At 45.7% G+C, this 22,057-nt stretch overlaps 1 protein-coding gene across 1 annotated transcript in view; it reads left to right on the top strand.

Annotated features, from left to right (window-relative positions):
* Positions 1–14,218, top strand: part of LOC147035871 (extracellular calcium-sensing receptor-like) — a 78,389-nt gene extending 64,171 nt beyond the window's left edge. Inside the window, exons 4-7 of the mRNA XM_085845976.1 lie at positions 235–1,229; positions 1,311–1,535; positions 12,179–12,302; positions 13,709–14,218. Of these exons, the coding sequence (XP_085702102.1) occupies positions 235–1,229; positions 1,311–1,535; positions 12,179–12,302; positions 13,709–14,118 (1,754 nt within the window). The 3' untranslated portion in view covers positions 14,119–14,218. The remainder of the gene's footprint in view (positions 1–234; positions 1,230–1,310; positions 1,536–12,178; positions 12,303–13,708) is intronic.
* The last annotated feature ends 7,839 nt before the right edge of the window (positions 14,219–22,057 follow it).

The following is a 22,057-nucleotide window of genomic DNA, read 5'->3' as shown; positions in this document are numbered from 1 at the left end:
TGTGGATTGATTTGTTTGCCTGGGAGAGGGGGACTGGGACAGCATTTGCTTTTGTCTGGTTGAGTTTTGAAACATTGTTGAGTGAGGACTAAAATATTGCTGTGTCTGTTGTGGACATACCATTTGAGGTATTATGTAAAACTTACACACCAATACAAATGAAGGACCTTGATTATGCCTGTAATGAATGATGCTCGTTTCTTGACATTCTGTGGATTATACTTTCCCTCTCAGGAAATGTTATCGAAGTGACCAAAGCAAATATAATTTTGGTTCACACAAATGAACCAGACTTTCTACCTTTGGCCAAAGAAATTCTTCGACGGAATTTAACTGGGAAGACATGGATAGCAAGCACTCCTTTGGCAACGTCTGCCATATTCAGCACCTCACAGTATGCTCACATTTTTGAAGGAGCAATCGCTTTTGCTTTGAAATGGTCAACACTGCAAGGTTTACATGATTACCTCCTGAGAGTTCGACCGTTAACACCTGAAGGTTTTGGACAAAGGAAACAATTCCGTTCTTGTATTAAAAGACAGTCCGATGATTTTATGTATTTACAACATTATGTTAATCCTTCAGTGAAAATGAAGCAGCAAGATGATTCAAAATGTCAAGAAAAATTTGAAGGTTTTACAGAAGATGATAAACAAAATACCAAATCAAGCTCGTGTCACACTATTATTTTCAAATACCATAATAATATAACTAATTCATCTGGATATAATTCACCATATGCAAGCTTTTTAGGTTCCCATTGTTGGAAATGTGAACACATTTTTAACTTCTCAATATTTTTGCAAACAAATTTTACTCTGAATGTGGAAAATGTTTCTAGTTTCTGCAATGCAACACTGTTTCCTCAAAGAGAGATATTTCACTTGTTGAATATGGAAGTGAATGATTATCAGGAGGTCGATAGAACATCTGAATTGAAATTTAAAAACAAATATATAAATAACTATATTTTGGAACTCTGGGAAATAACATTTAATTGCACTTGGAATCAAAGGAAAACCTTTCACAAGCATTGCATGGGAAATGAGAGATTGTACGATGTGATTTCTACATTTACGTCAGTTTCACATAGTGTTTTTACTTATAACACATACATGGCTATATACAGCATCGCACATGCCTTGCACAACCTACAATCATGTAGGCCTGGCTTTGGACCATTTCCGAATTCTTCTTGTCCAAGCTTTGCAACGTTTGAACCATGGCAGGTAAATCAAACGATTTAGTGATTTTGTTTTTAATAATGCTCCATTATTTGTGTAATATTTTTATTCCTCACTGATGCATAGCTGGTATTTTATGTTCGACATGTGCACTTCATCAATAACCTTGGAGAGAACATGTATTTTGATGAAAATGGAGATCCTCCTGCATTGTATGAGCTTGAAAACTGGCAAAACATTCACGGAAAGATTAAGTTTAAAATAGTGGGACGCTATGATTCCACCGCTTCCCCGAATGAGAAATTTCAATTAAAAGAAAAGGACATTATCTGGAGCCAAGGAAAAACAGAGGTAGATATTATATGTATCCTTCTTTTTCCTTTTTTAAATTATCATTATTTATTTTAACAGAATCTAAGGCTCATAGTAGAGCTGACACACACACACACACACACACACACACACACACACACACACACACACACACACACACACACACACACACACACACACACACACACACACACACACACACATGAATACATGAGACGAGACAGACATGCGACTGTTAGACAAGACAAACTCAATCACTGAACTAGGGGGAAGTGCGATCACTTACCGGAGCACTCTGGTAAGTGACACCACAGTGACACCACAACAGTGGCACAACCACCTCATCACAGTCAGTTCCGCAAGGAAGGTGAGTCGTTGGGTCTATCACTTTCCCATGTCAGACAGGTCGGTTGTCTTTCTGTCTTCTCCCACCTCCTTTTCAGTCTTTCACATCCCTTCCCCCTCTCCTAGCTTCTACAGAGTGAACAGAGTCCACTGTTAACCACTATGCTTCTGAAACTCCCAAAATCCAAAATTAATGCTTACCTCCCCTCACTTATTCCTCTTTTTCCCACTTATGGAATTAATTTTCATCTTGTCTTTAGTCTCCTCTTTCTCTCCAAGTCTTAAAAACGGCTGTTCACCACCATCTCAGATCAACCTCCATCCCAAACCATGATGTTTTCTGCCCCTGTTCACCCTCCTCCATCCCCAAACCCACTCCTTCAAAATCTCCAGTTTTTCCTTCCTGATAGTTAGCCTCTGGATCAATCAAAATAACCCTGTACATTTCGTCTGTCCTCCATTCCTCTACACATCACTTATTTGTCCACATCTTGTTTTGATATTCCTTCCCTTTTTTCCTCTTCCTTTTGTTCTGTTGCATCCTGATCCATTCAGTGTTGTCGCTCTTCCACGAGCCATGACTTTGCATCCAAAAAAAACCTTATAATTTTCAAGAGCTGTCTAATCATACTGCACAACAGATTCTTAAATTGTTCAAAAAATGCAATCTGAAAATCATTCAGGTATATCATGCAATGAATGATGAATCCTGACGAAGAAGTGGAAGAATTTTAACTTTAAACCCAACAAAATTAATATCCAGTTATGACTGGTGATTTCAACACAAAAATTGGGAAACAGAATAAAACGATAAATAGTGAAGCTTTTATGAGATTTGGCATTGGCAGAAGGAACAAAAGAGGAAGTAGATTGGTGGAATTTGTAATGAAAAATAACTTGTACAGCATGAACACCTTCATAAAGAAGAAATCTCGAAAATGCATGTGCATTTGTCCAAATGGAGCAACTAAAAATAAGATGGATTCCATTTTAACCATCTCGGCTTGGGCAAAAGAAATGTTTTATGGAATGAGTACATTAATTTTGCTGGCGATCTAAATTTTCTATATCTGAACAATCTAAAGATGTATTATATGGCATTATTTTTGTCTTGGGCAGAAGAATCCGGTCATGTCAGGAATGGGAGCATGAGCTGGAGCAGCGTGTCGCTGCGTCCACTTTCCACCAGTACTTCAGGTGCCTATGTGCAGCCATCCCACAGGCATATGCCTGGCCTATCCCCATCTCCTTGAGATGCTGATCAATATGCTGCAACCAGGAGGCATATGGTCAGCCCGTTAGCCTCATCCACACACGAGGCTTCTTCTCTGAGAGAATCTGGTAAGTAGGATCAGTGTCAGGAAAATGTGCCACAGCCTAAGCTGATGGTCACGGAATTTACAGGAAATATATCTCATCTGAGTCTATCTTAGCAACTACTCGTTGGACACAACTGACCAGCGATAGCCAAGGTTTCTCCGAAGAAACCGGGTACCAAAGGAGTTAAGTGTCCATCTCAGATCCTTTGTCAGAGTTCAAGTCCCACATTCTTAGAGCAAGACTGTAAGCACAAAGCACTTCAAGACTCAGACTTTCGTCCACCTGTATAGATACCGACAGCACTACACCCCATGAACCAGTGAATCCCTGACTCCCCAGACCTGACCAGACTAAGTTAACTTTAGGTCACACCATAAAACTCAGGTGTGTGTGTGTGCATCCTTAGGCCATCCAGAAAACAATCTTTCTTATTGCAAGGCTGACTCTCTATCTAGTCTTCTTCACAAGGTCTTAGTGGATCTTCGTCAAGTCTGTCTTTGGTGGATGCTACCCATCCATCATATATCCTCAAAGTTATATACTCTACCCATCCTAATTTGTCCCCATATTATCTAACATACCCATTGTTACTGAACTGTATTTCTTACTTGATATAGGAAAGAAAAGGCATCAGTGCCTGTATTCTTAAATTCTGCTCTCCTGCTCTTTGACTTCTGCATTCCAAAGCCTGTCCTTCACCTTTGGTCAACTGTCATTTGCCTGCAAGTCAGTTAACATCACAAAGTAACATACGCAAGAAATGTGTCAAAAATCGTCCAGATTGTACGAAGAAATCCAATTCTAAGATGCATTATCACTGGTGATGACAAGTCTTCCTAATTTTCAAACAAATTTCATTCTGTGACCACCAGTTTGGATTCCCTTTGAGTCATTCAACTCTGGACATCCTACTGCTTCTCTTTGATGGAGGCCCAAAATCTCAAGCAGGTCAGAATACCCTCCCCCTCCTCCAAACATATCTCAGGTAATCAACACTCCTGTTCTGCTTGTCAAAGTCACTGCCACGCATACAAGGCTACCTTAATAAATGGCTTTCTATCTTCCTTCACTCACACAGTAAATGTGTTGCAATCAAAGAAACTCTCCACTTTCTCCTTCCATGAATGGAGTCTGGAATGTCCCAAGACCCTGGTTTTAGCCGATTCTTGTTCCTTAAACATAAATACTTCCATGAAGCTCTGGAAAACGCTCTTCTTTCTTGCAAATAACTCCACATTGTGCCATACAATATATCTTCCCACCAATCAGCTTAACTCTGACCCAAACCCTGACATACGGTGGCTGCCTTACTCTCTACTGACCTGGAGTTGATGAGCTGCTGGGATGACAAATATAACATGACTTTCAACCCTGGAAAATCTCACAACCTCTTCCTGTTACTCAAAAAGGATAGTCAAATGACTACTACAATCTCTTTCCATCAGCAGCCAATGGAAGAGGTTCAGTCTCCTGATGTTCTGGGCCTCACCATCAGCCACGACTGCACCAGTGCTGACAATATACCAAATCTGACCTCCAAAGTCATCCACATCATTTCATGTAATTCCTTGAAAGATCAGAACAAGCTAGAGTGGACAAGGGAATTGCCCTTGTATGGAGTGTTGCTCTCACTTAAGGTTTGAACCCAAATATAAAATCTGTCTCTCCTGGAGTCTGTGGAATTTAAAGATCTCAACATTCATGAAATCTCCAACGAAAAGGCGACTGCAAAAGGCATGCTCCTCTCACATTGAAACGAGGAAAGTGTTTTCTATGTTTTTTTATGCATCTTTTTGGGTTTGGCACCCTCTTCTCTTTCTTAGCACTGAGTTGTTACCCAGCTCCTCCATGATGCATGCATCCTTAGAGTGACCCTGACTAGTGCAATTCCTAAAATCTACTCTTACTGCAAAAATCTACTATTTTATTGTTCTTTTTTTCCGATTCATGGAATGGCCTTCCAAAGATTTGTGTCCCTTCCTTTCATGCAGGTGGGATACCACCACCAGATATATTCTCCTATCTCGACCTATGATATTGGTGCGGTTCTCAGAAACGCATGCATACAACAGATAGGTGTCCCAAGACAGTTATTCCATTATTATACATGTAGATAGTCCCCTTCCTTTTCTTTAGTGGGACAACAAGGGAGTGCATTGTGATGATCTAATAGCTAGGGTTGCTTCAATCATTTTCTCCTTCATTTCATCCCTACTCTTCTTCTTTTCTGATTATTCCTGAGGTAAGTCAGCCACGTGCATCTTTGCTGTAAGGTAGGGCCTCATGGAGGCGAGCGCATGTGGTGCCACGGTGGGGAAACTGCAGTGCCGTGTCAAGTAATTTGCTTTTTGGTGCGGAATTATTGACTCGAGCTTCCGATGGTCTGGGGAAGATTTCCGCTTGCATTAAAAAGGCATGCGAATAAATACCTCTTAAGAGGCTGCACAAATGGTGTTTTTCGCGGCACAGGAAACATAGCCAGCACGACGTCCACGCAGCATGAAATGCAGATGGAGGCCAATAAAGATGACTCCACGCCATGTTTAGCAGAATACAAGTGTGTGAGTAAAAGCGGCTTGTTCCTTTTTGTGCTGTATCACATGATTGGGTTTTCGTATACCATGCCTCGCCCGCTAGGGGTGGCAGGAATATACTTCCGGTCGCGCAATAAAGCGGAGTTGATGCTGGCACGCTTGCTTCTCGTGTTCCACTGCACTTCGTACACTCTAGTTGGCGACGAGGATGATTGAAAACGGACATGTGCCCGTTTTCGTCGGAGACGACTTCGAATTGTTTTCGGAGCAATTGGGATGCTATTTCCATGCGAATGATGTGGTCGACGAGAGCAAACAGAAGTCGATCTTGCTCGCTTCGCTTTCGGCGGAGCATTATTGACTACTGAGTGATTTGGTGGCGCCGGACAAGCCCCGTGATGAAGGGCTGTCGTTTCAGGACATTGTGGAGAAGATGAAAGCACACATGGCGCCAGAGAAGTCATTACAGCTCACTCGGTACCAGTTTGATCGCCTCTCGAAAGGGCAGAGGAACGCGTCGCTGATTTCGTGGCGCGGATTAAGCATTCTTCCGTGGCCTGCAAATTCACGGCGGGGGAGCATCCAGCTCGGCTCAGAGATCGTTTTCTCGCTGGTTTACAAGATGCGAAGATGGTTTCAGCGGTTCTACGGCTGAAGGGTGAAGCCATTACATTCGACTCAGTGGTCAGCACGGCTACAGCGGTCGAGCAGACTCACGGGGATGTTCGGGCCATCACCGGCCACGCGGGGTCGCGAGCACCCCGGGACGCACGCTCGACCTTCGGTGTGGGTCGGAAGTCACCACGCGGCCACACGTGCGGCGAATTGGCCCCGCGGACGTGTTTGGGATGCGGAGGTCGAAACCTGCGCCGTGCGTGCCCGTATAAAGGCACCGTGTGTTTGAATTGTCACAACGTGGGTCATCTGAAGCGTGTGTGCTGTGGGGCGCCGGCCACCGTTAGGGTCATGGACGGCGATGTGCGAGGCGACCCGGGGCGGAACCGGCGGCCGTTGATGGGCCTGTTTTCAATTGGCCCGGCGGCGGCACGCCCGATGACAGTGGAAGTCGAAGTGAACAAAACGCCGATCACGTTCCAGGTCGATACGGGAGCGGCTGTGTCGGTCATCGGCGAACAGACCGCGCGTAGACTCAATGGCCTGAAACTTATCAGGTCCAACCTCACGCTGTTCACGGATACCCGCGAGAAGATAATGCCAGTCGGGATGGCAGTCATGTCTGTGCGGTACCAAGGCCAGGTCGCCACGCTTTGGGTGTACGTCGTACGGGGGAGGGGACCATCTCTCCTCGGCCAAGATTGGCTGGCCTGCATCAGGCTAGACTGGGCCGCAGTTCACCTTGTGCAACCCGTGCCGAGCCGGTGGGAGGATCAGTTGGAGAAGATTCCTCAAAGACATCAAGGTTTGTTTTGCGACGACCTTGGGAAACTCAAGGGCATGGAGGCAAAACTCTTCCTGAAGGAGGGGGTGGTTCCTCGTTTTTGTAAACCACATCCGGTGCTGTATGCCCTGTGGGACAAGGTCAAGGGTGAACTGGATAGGCTGGAGGCCTGTGGAGTGATCGAACGGGTGTCGTACTCAGATTGGGCCACCCCTGTTGTCACGGTGCTGAAACGGAATGGAGACGTCCGATTGTGCGGGGACTTCAAATCCACGGTTAACCTGGGGCTCAGTGTGGAGCAATATCCACTGCCGTCAATCGATGAAATATATGCGCGATTGGCGGGGAGTCAATACTTCACGAAGTTAGACCTGCGTGATGCATATTTTCACCTGCCGATGGATCCCGGGAGTAGCGAGCTTTTGACAATCAACACGTGTCATGGACTCTATCGATATACCCGACTGTTTTGGGATTGCTTCGGCCCCAGCCTTGTGGCAGAAAGCCATGGATCAGGTTTGCATTGGCCTGCCCGCTCAGACCTACCTGGACGATGTGCTCATTGCGGGGAAAACGGCGGAAGAGCACCTTGCGAACATTGCTCAAGTGCTGACAAAGCTAGAAGCGTGCGGCCTGCGCTTGAACAAGGACAAGTGCGCATTCTTCAAGCAGCTCTTGGAAAACCTCGGGCACATCATCACGCCAGAGGGGCTGTTGAAAGGTCCTCGGAAGGTGGAAGTGATTCAACACATGCCACCGCCTCGCGACAAGACGCAGCTGCGCTCGTTCATTGGTATGGCCCAGTATTACCAAAGGTTCATGCGAGAGCTCAGCTCACAACTTGCGCCGTTAACACGGTTGCTCAGGAAGGACGAGCGCTGGGCTTGGGGGCCTGCACACCAGGCATCGTTCGACCGTGTCAAGCGGCTGCTCACAGAAGATATGGTCCTCGTGCACTACGAGCCTGCGCGTCTGCTCCTATTGGCATGCGACAGCTCTTCATATGGCATCGGGGCAGTGCTCTCCTACAGGATGGATGATGGTTCCGAGCGGCCTGTTTGTTTTGCATCCCGGACCCTGTCCGCAGCAGAATGGGGATATGCCCAGATCGAGCGCGAGGCTCTCATCCTCGTCTGGGGTGAGCGGAGGCTTCATCAATACCTGCTGGGGCGGCATTTCACTTAGCAGACGGATCACAAACCGCTTCAATTCATCCTGAGACCCGAACGTGGGGTGCCGGTCGTAGCGGCCGCGCGAATACAGTGGTGGTGTCTGTTTCTTGGTGCTTACGATTATGATATTCAGTTCTGAAGCACCGAGAAGCATGCTAACTGCGATGGGTTCTCACGCTTGCCGTGTGCGGAGGGTACAGCTCCTTCTGAGTTGGCCGACCGGGTCGATGCATTCGCGCTGGGCCAGGTCCAAAGCGGGCCGGTCACGGCCAGACAGGTCGCGGTGGAATCGGCTCGTGATCCGGTGCTCGCCCATGTTGTCCAGGTGATTTCTATGGGGAATTGGAGCGATCTGCCTTCGACACCGGCATTTCAACCTTTCACGTCACACGCATCGGAGCTGTCGTTGGTCCAACGGTGCGTTATGTGAGGAATGAGGACGGTGATTCCACCGAAGTTCAGGCAGCAGTGTTTGGAAGAACTGCATGTCAGTCACCTTGGCGTCGTGAAGACCAAGATTCTTGCTCGTAGCCTGTTGTGGTGGCCGGGGTTGGACAAAGACATTGAGCAGTTGGTTAAGCATTGCCCCACGTGCCAAACAGATGCTAATAACCCGCGTCGAGCTTCAGGGCAATGGCCGACCCCAGACGGAGACTGGCAGAGGGTCCATGTAGATTTTGCGGGGCCGGTTAATGGCAAAATGTTTTTGATTGTGATCGATGCATTCTCTAAATGGCCGGAGGTTGTAGTAATGCAGCATACATCAGCAAACATTACAGTAGAGAAACTGCGGATGATCTTTGCTAATAAAGGGTTACCAGAGATCCTGGTCTCTGATAACGGTCCGCAGTTCATCGCAGGTGTATTTGATGAGGTTATGCGCCAAAATGGTATTCGACATCTAAGGTCCGCACCGTATCATCCTGAGACGAATGGACAAGCTGAGTCGTTTGTTAAGATGTTGAAACGGGTTTTGTGCAGGGGGGGTGTTGCACCTGTGCAGACGGTGTTCGATGTCTTTTTGCTCCATTACAGGAACACAATTCATCCTGTCACGGGTGATTCGCCTGCCATTCATCTCTATGGACGGGCATTGCGGTCCAGACTGGATTTGCTGCGACCTGGAAGGTCGGGGAGTGGGACGGTGTCGCGTCCGACGCGGCTGCACGGCTTCGATGTGGGACAGCGGGTAATGGTGCGCGATTATTTCCACAGTTTAAAATGGGTGCCGGCTGTGGTCTCTGTGGTACTGGGGCTGGCGAATTGCATGGTGCGGACTGATGGTGGGGATGTGTGGAAGCGGCACATGGACCAAATGCATGATCGCTGTCCAGCGTCACCCCCCACACCCCCCCGGGCCGAACAATGTGGAACCCCCCCCCCGTAATGTCGCCGCGCCAGACGTTGTATCGCCAGAGCCGGATGTGATGACGCCCAGGGGGTCTTCGCCTGATTCTGTCCTACCCGGGGACGTCGGGCAGGCTGGTCGGCAGGCGGCGGTTGTTATTGCGGATGGCACGAGTCCGGCGAGGGTGTCACCTCGACCGAGCCGGGAGGCGTCTGAGCCTGGACTGTCTGGCGGCGCTGCCCATCCGAGGCGGGTCAGGGTGCGGCCGCGGTACTTGGAGGATTATGAGTGTTGAAGGGTTTCAGGTGGTCATGTTATGATTGTCCTTTCATCATTTGGCTTGTCATTTTACTAGGGGAGGAGTGTGCTGTATCACGTGATTGGGTTTTCGTACATCATGCCTCCCCCACTAGGGGTGGTAGGAATGTACTTCCGGTCGCGCAATAAAGCGGAGTTGATGCTGGCACGCTTGCTTCTCATGTTCCACTGCACCTCGTACACTCTACTTTTCAGCCGCAATATCCGACACATATTGATATTCGCCCCGCACACACGCGAGCGGAGTCATGTGAACGCGATCACTGGCCATGTGCGTCATGTGCTCTGTATGGAATGTGCTCGAAAGCAGACACGTACGCCACTCGTGAGACGTGCACGGATTTATTCATGATGATGTACCTTCGGTCCTCGCAGGAAGCAGTGGATTCTTCACAGATGGTGAACATCTTCTCATCTCTACGGCCAGCGAAGCTGCGATCGAGCCAGCGAATGTACAGTGCGGGCCAGGTTGGCGCGCGCGGAACGAGCGCGTTGATCGATGTTAGTCAAATGCCCGAGCGGAAATGTGGGACCCTCGACCGTTCGCCCGGGCATGGTCCCGGGGTTTTTGTAGGATGATTCGTGTGCCAATTTCGGTGTGGGCGATTTGTGTCATGTCGTGGGGTTGGAGCGAGGTGTGTTCACTGCCTGGGATGGCCTTGCTGGAAACGAAGTGAGGTGGTTTCCGGACCAAGCTGGCGGGCCATGTGAGGGATCGGGGCCAATCGGACCACCCAATTCATTATATGACGTTACCATTCGGGGTGGCCCATCCCCCCGAGCTGCAAATCCTATAAAGGTCGGAGAAGTTCCTCTGTCTCTCCCTTGCCTATTGCTTTTTGAGTTTCTCCACCTCTCTCCCCTCACATCGACTCGCCTCCTGCTGCCTGGACTCCCCCTCCTCATCTCCGCCCACACCACGTAGACCCCACCCACCCACCCACTTGGTCCTGCCTACTACTCCACCCTCGAACTCTGGACTCTGCCCCTTCTTGACTCTGGACTCCTCCTTTACGGTGCCCAATTCCTGGTTCTAAACTTCCTCTTCATCTGGTTTGCTGTGTCTGTGTGTGTGTGTATGTGTGTGTGTGTCCTGGTGCCTGTCTGCCTAAGTAAGACTGCAGAAGATCGTTATTGCTATTATTGTTATTATTTTTGCGCAAAGTCTGCTCTGTGTCCCCTTTTGTTAGTTGATTGTAAATAAATCATAATTAGGAATGTTCCCTGCGAATTTTTGTCTTTTCTTCCATTGATCCAGCATGGTCCGAATCATAGCTTAGCCGGGACTTTATTCCCAATGATCCATTCCTTTCATCCAGTACGTCATTGACAGTGTCGCTCGGCTGCATCCGATCGAGTAAAGTGATCCAGTCCGGTAGAATGATCCGGCTCGGACAAGGCGTACCGAGGGCGTGTTCCCCGGTAATTAAAACACGTGATTAATTAGGTAACCAGATTAACCCATAGACGTGAGGACACTAGGTCAAACGGTTGAGTTATTGGCATCCATGGTCGGCTAAGTGACCCGCCGCATCACGGAATTATCTGTGTGCGACGGCCTACAATTTTGCAGAGTCTGGTGGGATCCGACATAATTTCCCCCACCGAGTGGTCTTCTCACCCGACCCCCCGGCCCGCAACAATATTTTGTAGCCCCACAAACCCACCCTCCCCAACCTTCTTACTTGCAGGTGATCATTTTGTTCTCCCCTCTTTATCTATTCTCCTCACCCCCTCTCATCCTCATCTTCTTCCATTCTCTCCCTCTGTTTGGTCGTTCTCTTGCTTATGTTGTCCAACTGTGGCCACACTGCCTCACTGCATGTTGTCCATTTACCATGTTTCAAATCACTCTTCTTTTTTCTTTCTTTTTTCTTGCCAAGTGCATCCTTTTTGAAAATGGCTCTCCCATCTGTGCTAATGTACTTATGATGTTTTGCAAGGATTTCAGTCTTTCACTTACACACACACACACACACACACACACACACACACACACACACACACACACACACACACACACACACACACACACACACACACACACACACACACACACACACACTAAAATGTTTCATTGGCTGAATGTATGTTGTATTTTTACCTTCTGATGTATATCATAAGTAACATATGTCACTTGTTGTTTGCACAATATACATGTATATTCATGGACAATAATATAAAATGTGTACAAAACTGTTCTTGGCAAATAACCTGTGTTCCAGGTTCCAATTTCAGTGTGCAGTGACCCTTGCATTCCTGGAACACGGAGAGTTTCCCGCAAAGCTGAGCCTTTCTGTTGCTTTGATTGCATTCCTTGCAATCATGGAGAGTACTCCAATACGACTGGTAGGTTTCTACTTATTGAAAGCTGGCAAAGAAGTCAGATCATATGATGGTCGCTTGCATTATGAAATCACTTGGTTAAAAAAATTATCAAAACCAAGCTGAATCAAATATAAACGTCATCATGTCTGTGGTGTTCATCATGAATCATGAGTGACATTTAAAATTACGTTTTAAAAAAAAAACATACTTTACATGCTCGGGGCTCGTGGAAGAGCTATGACACAGAACAAATCAGGACAAAACACAACAAAGGGAACAGTAGGAGTAAGGGGAAACACCAACAAGCAAGGTGGAGGGAGAAAGTAGGTGGAGACTGACAAACAAGGTATGCAGGTAACGGCGAGGGGTAAGGGAGAATGCAAAGGGTGGACAATATGAAAACAGAAGCAAAATTTTGGGAGGGGTGTGGGGGGGGGGGTTTGGTTTCACAGGTGTAGAAAATATCAGAATTTTGGATGGGGAATGACTTGAGATCACATCTATGAAGGGTCTTCAGGGTCTTGAGATCAGCTTCATCTGTATGCCTATTCATCAGGTCTATGAAGCGATCAGATCGATAAAGCCGTGAAGACGAAATGCCTATTGATCACGTCCTGTTTGAACATCATGTCCCTAAAGATCCAGAATTGCCCAAGGACTCATAAGACCCAAAATACCCTCAAGACCCAAAAGTCACCGAAGACTCAAAAAACCCAGAAGACCCAAAAGTTCCAAAACACCCTGAATACCCAAAAGACCCCTGAGATCTGACAACTATTTAGACACTTTGCACCAATCGGAGACTGCAGAGATTATACAGCTAAGATCCTTAACCATATAGACCACTTCAGACCATCTTATTTCGCAAATAAAATTTAAATAAATATATCACCAATATTACAAATAAATATGTAGAAAATAAATGTTTGTATTACCATTGGTGTAAATCATGACAACACAGCAAATCTATGAGATTAATCTCTGCAACGATGTGTGGAGAGGCAAGCATTGCGAGCCAATCCACACTAGATATTTATAAATAAACCTTTTAAAAAGGTATGAAGCATGTTCAATCCATCTGCCGCTTGTGAGTGTGCTGTAAATTTTGGTATATTTGGTCGACCTTGGGGAACAGTGGAGTAGATCAATTCAACGAATGCGGTTGGATAGAAACTGTTCGGCCATTCCTGGGATGAACGTTCCTGGCACAGATGGCCTATGTTAACGGTGGCTGTCTGACGTGACAATATTCTCAATATGAATGAAATGCATCAAATAATTTTTGAGGAGAGGTTCTGGATGGATGCATGAGCAGATGCATGGATAGATATACAGGATCCAAAATACTGTATACTTCCCCAGGCAGGCTAACACATGGTTGGGTCTGAAAAGATTACCTATTATCATTATTAAATATATCATGCCAGGTTCTGAAGACTGCTACCGCTGTCCTGATTTCTTTTGGTCAAGCATTTCACGAAATGTGTGCAGTGCCATGCCTGAGGAGTACTTGGCTTTCTCTGACCCACTTGCGATCACACTTCTTGCCATTGCACTCCTTGGAATTGTGTTCGTGCTTGCAATTGTGATGATAATGCGATGGTTTCATCAACTTTACGGTTCCAAAAACTCTCAAAGAATAGCAATAACAGTGTTGTTGGCAACAGTGGCATTTTCTTTTGTCAGCACATTGAGTTTTCTGGGGAAACCAGTTGATATAACATGTCGAGCACGGAAGGCATTGATCTTTTTTTTCATGACACTGTCAGTTTCCTGCCTACTGTCAATGGTCGTAAAGCTGCTAACTTCATTTAAAGGTAAGAAGATGTTATGGTGAAGCTGTGAGATTAGCGGGGATCTGCCTAGTCAACCTGCTTCAAAGATAACCAATGCCCTTTCTGTTGGAAGTGGTTGGGTTGTTGTGAATGTGGATAGCAGTGGGGGCTTAGCAACTGTGGGAAGTAGTGGGGGTGCAGCAACTGTGAATGGTGGTGGGTGGAGTGAAATGTTGTGTGTGTGTGTGTGGGAAGTGCTGCTGGTGTGGATGGTGGTTGGGATGTGGCAGGTGCAGGCTGCAGTGGGGTGTGGAAGGGTGTGCACAGTAGTGGGGTTTGGGTGGAGATGAGGATGAATGAGGCCATGGAGATAATTAAGGAACAGCTGTGAGGGATAATGAACCAGTAAAAAATTCATAAAATGTCATAACCACCATTGTTTGAGTAATTTTTCTGTGTCAAGTTTTTATTTCTGTGCTAATAAAATGGCCACCAGTCTACCAGTCAGCTACGTTTGATCAGATCACAAAATATAGCGGGGTGTAGGAGTACACCATGATAAACTGTGATTATGCCATGTTTGAACAAAATTGGACCATGCATGTCTGAGAAATGGTTGAGGACGTGTTCAATAACGGGTTTTTTTACAACTAAAAACGGCTGCCAGCCATCAATCTTTGATTGCATTGCAATAAAACATAATGTGCATATGCATACCATCATTAGCAGTCAGACTTTGAGGATTCTGGGACACCCCAAACATTTACATGTAAGTGAATGGGAAAAATTCTGGAAACTTATTGACCGACACCAAAACCCTCCCAATTTCCGTTGTTTTCCTTCCTTCAGACCCCACTTTCGAGACTTTTTTTCCCAAAAGTTTCCCAAAATCTTCCTCACTTTTTCACCATATTTTCACTTAAACAACACTTTTCACCATTTATATCCACCCCATTTTTTTTTTTAACCACAAATCATATTTCTCACTGTACTCAAACAGAAAACCAACAAATGTTTGTTCATGTTATATTTTCGGGAATAACTTGATTTTCCTAGAGCACTCATCACCGTCGAATATACATGAACTTGGTGCTTGGTTTAAATATCTTTGTTGAGCAGAGATGAAATGGCATTCCCCTATTAATGCTCTTGTTTGAGCATATCATTTTGAGATTGTAGAAAACTATTTTTCCAATGATTTCTTGACAACCATCAAAATTTTCTGTCCATTCAAGGATGGTTATTTTCTTTGCATCCTTCAACTTATTTGTATTTAAATTTATTCACTTATTTGTTTTATCTACTTTTGTTTTAGTTATTTCTTCAATAAGGCTGACTTGATACTCTTCACATTAATTATGTTTTTTGCCCATTTAAATACCAAGGCTGTGACTTTGTCCACTCTTTGGTTTGGTTATTGCTTCATTCTGTCATTAATATACCTGTTAAAAGGTGGCGGTACTTGTTAAAATCCCCCCAACACAATTTTCTTCTACGTATCTTAACCCTTGTGTATACCTTAACTCTTTTGTTTATATATATATATATATATATATATATATATATATATATATATATATATATATATATATATATATATCCAGAAGGGAGGCTGTGAGTCCCATTTTCTGAAATAAACCTTATCATCAAAACCCCCCAATTACTTCCTATTTACTTCCTATGTATATATTTGATGTTTATAACTTATTGTATTCATTTTTCTTGACCCTTCTTTCTTCAATGTTAAACAGTTGTAATAATGTTCAAAGTTTATTGTTTCTTTGATTACGTTTTTCTTTACACCCTTGAACTTATCACAATTTTCAATATTATTATCAAAATATTGTTATGGATGTGGGGGGTCAGGTCAGGTCAGGTATGGGAGCATGTGCCAGAACAGCACGTCGCTGCGTCCACTTTCCGCCGGTACTCCAGGGGCCTCCGTCTGGCCATCCCCCAGGCAGATGCCAGGCCCATCCCCATCTCCTTGAGATGATGGTCAACCTGTTGCAACCATGAGGCACGTGGTCGACCCACTGGCCTCCTCCACTCATGAGACTCCCTCGCTGAGAGAATCTGGTGAGCAGGATCAGAGTCAGGAAAACGAGCCACATGTCCATACAGCCGCAACTGACGCTCACGGACTATGCAGGTAACAAATCTCATCCGACTCTCTCTCAGCAACTGCTCGTTGGACACAAAATCCGACCAGTGATAGCCAAGGATTCTCTGAAGAGACCTGGTACCAAAGGAATTAAGTCTCTGTCTCAGATCCTTGGTCAGAGTCCAAGTCTCGCACCCATAGAGCAAGACTGGAAGTACCAAGGACCTGAAGACTCGGACTTTCATCCTCCCGCACAGGTACCGGCAGCGCCACACCCCATGATCCAGTGAATCCATGACTCCCCAGGCCCGACCCAGACGTCTATTGACCTCTGACTCGCAGCCAGCAGAGACATGAATATCACTGCCAAGGTAAGTGAATCTCTCCACGACCTCAACATCCTCACCACAAACAGACACAGACAGGACAGCAGCATCCAAGATGTCACCGAAAGCCTGGATCTTAGTTTTGACCCAAGAAACCCGTAATCCCAATGGCTCCGACTCCTCATTCAGCACCGCGAGGCCCCCAAGAGGATGTCTAAAGTCTCCGCAAAGATGACTGCATCATCTGCAAAGTCAAGGTCCGAGATCTTGACATTCCCAAATGACGCACCGCAACTTGATCTCTCCGACATCCTCCCTAGAATCCAGTCCATACAAGTGCTGAAAAGTGGGGGGGCAAGTACACATCCCTGACGAACTCCAGTAACAACTGGAAATAAGTCAGAGGTGGTACCACCACACTTCACAGCACTCTCAGTACCAGAGTAGAGTTCAGACATCAGATCGATCAGTTTTGGTGGCACCCCACGAAGACCAAGAATCCTCCAGAGGACATCCCGATTCACTGAATCGAACGCTTTACAGAGATCAACATAGGCTACAAGCAGCCCCTGCCGAAACTCTCGTCTGCGTTCGGTGAGGACACGAAGTGCAAGGATACGGTCAATCGTTGACCTCTTTGGTGTAAAGCCTGACTGCTCTGGATGCTGGTGCTCAAGCAGATGGTGGCAAACCCTATCGAGAATTATCCGAGCAAAGACCTTGCCCGGCACTGAGAGCAGCGTCACCCCTCGGTAGTTGTTGCAGTCTTGGCGATCACCCTTCCCTTTCCAGAGAGGGACAACAAGGCCCCTCTTCCAGTCAGTTGGGATGATGCCTGTGTTCCAGGCAGAGCACAAAACTGCATGCAACGACACGAGTGCAGCATTTCCACCAGCCTTGAGAAGTTCGGCATGGATGCCAGAGATCCCTGGAGCTTTGCCCCGTTTCAACTGGTTCACCGCAGCCCGTGTTTCCACAAGTGTAGGTGGACCACAGTTGATTTGAGGGTCAGCAACAGGGATTGTAACACCCTTGACGTCCAACTCGACAGTTGGGGGATCAGCCTGGTACAACCACTCAAAGTAACCGGCCCAGCGGGCCTTCACTTCAGACTCCTCTGTCAAGAGCCTACCACTCTCTGCTCGAACTGTAGTGCTCCGAGGGATGGGCTTGGATGAACGTAATGCGCAAATTCCCCTGAAAGCGGGACGAGAATCACCTGTCCACAGGTGATGCTTTACCCCCTCACAGATTCCTCGAACATAGGCCTCCTTGTCCACCCTCAGTGCACGTACAGTTTTACGCCTCAGCTCCCTGAACAGCTCAGCTCTGCCATTCAGCCTGGCCCTGCGACTCTGGTCAATGGTATCCAGTGTCCCTTGAGAGACAAAATTCTTCTTTGCCCTGCGGTGAGCTCCAAGGCATCCACCGGCAACATCAAGGACGGTGGTCTTGAAGGCGCTCCACAATTCTTCAGGACCCCCCAAAGCACCCAGACCACCCAAGTGTCCACTCAGCCTGTTCGCAAACTCCTCAGCTACTCTCTCATCCCTGAGCTTGGAAACATCCAGCCTCAGCTGGGATGGTACCATTCTCCAGGATTTAAGGTGCAGCTTTAGAGTTGCTACAACAAGCCTGTGGTCAGTATTGAGGAACTGAGCACTCCGGTAGACCCTGCAGTTCTGGATCATCCTCCAACGACCGTTAATGAGGACATGGTCAATCTCCTTTGCCACACCGCCAGCGTTGGAATACCAAGTCCAGCGATGAGCTTGTGGGCGCTGAAACCATGAAGCAGCCACCCTAAGTCCATGACTTCTTGCAAAGTCAAGGAACTTAGTGCCATTCTGGTTCATAGTTCCTGACCCATGGGGACCAACACACACCTCATAACCGTCCCTATCAGTTCCAGTCGATGCATTGAAATCCCCCAAGACTAGAAGTGTATCTCGTCTGGGGCACTGATCAACCACAGACTCGAGTGTGGCGTAGAATGCATCCTACACGGTGAGATAACTCGCCTCAGTCAGAGCATAAACAGAGACCAGGGAAATGACACCTAAGGAGAGACGAATCCTTAATCTCATAATACACTCGTTGACCGGTATTACCTCAATTATCATTGGGGTCAGCTTATTGGATACAGCTACAGCAACTCCTTGGGTATGGTAACCATCAGAGCGACCAGACCAATAGTAGGTGTAACCACCCACCATTATCTCGCCGCAATCCGGTCTCCGAACCTCAGAGAGAGCTGCAATCCCGATGTCCAAACGCTTGAGCTCAGATGATAACAGAGACAGGTGATCATCCTCTCTTAGGGATAGGACATTCCAGGCACCCACCCGAAGGGACCACCTCAGGTTAACCCAAGGAGACCGCCGTCTGGTGGACGACACCTCAGCACCACTCCGACACACTCTCCCGCAATCTGACCCAGGGATGTTACCCCGTGGTTTCCCTCCTATCAAAGATTGGGGGTCCTGAAGGCTTTGCCCCAATCCTGTCATCCGGTGAGCTGCCCTGCGAAGGGAATCTGCACAGGAGGTACTCCCACGGAGTGGTTTTTCAGATTTTTTTTGTTTTTGCGTTTTGCGGAATGAAGGGTTTTACGGTGGCCGGAGTGCAAATCCTGCCACCAACCTCCTAATAAGAAGTGACCCAACTGCAGGAGGACGTCCGCGGACACAGTTGGGCACTAGATATGGATGGCCGTTGGCTCACAAGGAGCTCCTCCGCCCTTTGACAGGTTTTGTTTTTAATCCTGCTGGGTGTCCATATCCAAACACCCTCCTCACCAGAAAACCTGGTGGGGGAGACGGTTTAGTAGCCGACAACCTGACCGTGGGGGTGGATGGAGGTATTTCATCGGAAAGTTAGGATTGAATAGAGTTGTTTGATCCATGAATATGTAGGAGACATCTCAATGGAAATTAAGTTGGGAAACTGTGAGCTTAAGTGGTACATGTCACCATATGTGGGATGGTGTGGTGTGTTAGGGATTATGGATAAGTTCCCCCCCACCCCCCCCTCCCAGTATGTAATTGTCTCCTGTGACATTCCTACATTTTTTTCATTTACAAGGCAGTTATGAAGGAGTTGCGTTTTTTTTTTTATAACACCAACTACTATAACAACAATCGAGCAGGCATGCCTTGCAGGCGGAGGCCTCGCCTTGCCGGTTTTTTTGCCAGCAAGCCATGCCCAGAGGTGGAAGAAGGTTGAGGTTCACATTCGTAGTTGTGAGAGGAATATAGGTGGGATGGAAGATCTTGATTTGCTCTCCTCTCAGCATAACAAAATGGCTGCCTGATTATCATGTCATGCTGTGAATTGGCTCATGTACTGAGCAAGATGCTGGCCATCGACTATTGGCTGGTCGTGAGAAACGGACCTCAAAGCCTCATATATGTCACTGAAGGGAGCGGTGCCATTCTGCAGAGAGCATATCGGCAAGAATGATCAACTGAGGAAGCTGCACAGCAGACTCTGAGCATTGGTGTTGAATACCACTTCAAAAATTGCCTCACATGCATTTCCCACCCAGAGAGTGGCTCAGCGCTATTTTGGGTGCATCTACCCATGCAGTTTGAAGCACCTCCATCCCAAAGTTCAAAAAAGACCATCTCTGGACCAAGCTAAGTGCCAGAATAAAGGCAGGATTTTCTTCCATTTTGTTTTCCTCTTGTCGATATCAAAGTCCGTGTGAAGAGGTTCCTCGACATTGATTTAGTTTATTTCACATATTCTTACATTCTGAATTATTGTCCCTTGTAAATATTTGTCGATGTTCATTAAATCTCCCTGTTTATTTTAAGTTGCTGTGTCCTTGTATTTCTCATGGGTTTTGAGTATGATGGCAACTCTTTCTTTCCACTTTTTCCCCACCTTTGGAAAACAACTCCCAAACTCTCTTCAATCCCATTCTTCCCTGCAGGCCTTCAAAACAGCTGTTCACCACCACCTCTTATGTTGCCCCATCCAAATCCATGATCTTTTCTACCCCCGTTAATCCACCCCAACCTCACCATTCCCTGCTTTCCCTGCTTTCCTTCCTGAAAGTCCCTGTGTTGTCCATCTTGTATACCCCATGTCCCCACCCTATCCCTCTCCCTCCCACAGATCTTATAATGTTTCTGTTCCCCACTGCTTTGTCCTCCCCTCTCCCACAACTCTTGTCTCATGCCCCCCCCCCTTGTTGTGCATTGTGTGTTCGCTCTCATATGAGCCTTGACAATGTACATTAAAAAAAAGAAAACTCAAAATAACATCATACATTAGCTTCATGTAATTATTTTTGAGAGGATAATGTCCTGCAAAACCTTTTCATAATTTTTCTCCTTAACCAATTTAAGATTTCCAAAAGGTAAAGATTGAGACATAGTTCATCCATACAAATTGTTAGCATCATAATAAATCAAGTAAGAACTTTCTATTTTAACATGACAGCATGGAAGATATTTTTTATCCAGCTTTCGCATAACTCTTTGAACAGACTTGTTGATATTCCACCTCTTTTAGCTTTCTCTATCATTCAAAGCAGATCTATATCACCGATTTAATTCCAATGGTTATTTTGACATTTTTAACATAGCACTCCAAGCAAATCCTGGGGCTGTGTAATCGTGAATAAGGTCTAATCCAAATAGATTTTTATAATGACAGACTGTTCTAAAAGTCTAAAATACATCAGCCAATAAATAAACATCCGTTTTAAGAAACAAAATGTGATTTTCACCAAAGTATTAATATAAAACTTCTTCCAAAAATGTTGTGCTTGTGTATAATCTTCATCAGTTATTTGATTTTTATTTAACTAATTATAGAAACATTCCTTTGAGGGAAGTTGTTTCTTTAAACCTCCAGAATGAGTTCATATAATCAAAAGGATATATTCCCTTTTGTAATGGGAGATCAGTCTCTTCTTGATTTGACAAATATGATTGAAGAATTGGAAACTTTTCAATATTTGATACCAAGTCATAAAATGGACTCGGAATAAACTTTATGTGTCAAGAAATCTGACATGAGTTATTGCATTATGGGAGATGTAGGGATTGTTTTTGTGAATGAGATGTAATTCTGGTTGGTGTTAGGAATGGCTGAAATGTCTCCACTGGTTTCACTAAATTCATTTATAAGATGTGTGTCATAGTGAGCATTGTGAAGAAATACTGGAATGAAGAAGGGAAGTTTAAAATTGAGATTACATCTCTGATGAGCTGGACCTCTATATTTACTGGTGAGATGACAATGGTCTATGACCTTTAGACCTTCACTAATTTTCTCCTCACAAATATGATAGCCTGTGGATACCTAAATTTCCTTTTCTTGTCTTTTGTTAAGGACATTGGTTTATAATTTTTTCCAAGACCTGAGATAAATGAATACAGTTTTTTTTTCCAGTTGTTTCACAAACTCCTCTGAGGCATCTTCTCCTTTATAAAATTCTAACTTGTATTCATCACCAACAGATGATTTCATATCATAACACAAACGACAAGGATTATGTTTTTGATATTTATTTGCGAATTATGTATTTGCATTTGGAGAAACAATGTCTGTCTTTTC

The sequence above is a fragment of the Eptatretus burgeri genome, chromosome 1 (assembly GCF_056783735.1).
Source record: "Eptatretus burgeri isolate ZD-2024b chromosome 1, Ebu_testis_v1, whole genome shotgun sequence".
NCBI lineage: Eukaryota > Metazoa > Chordata > Myxini > Myxiniformes > Myxinidae > Eptatretus > Eptatretus burgeri.
The sequence above is the reverse complement of the archived record's forward strand: the minus strand, read 5'-3'. Positions and strand labels throughout refer to the sequence as shown.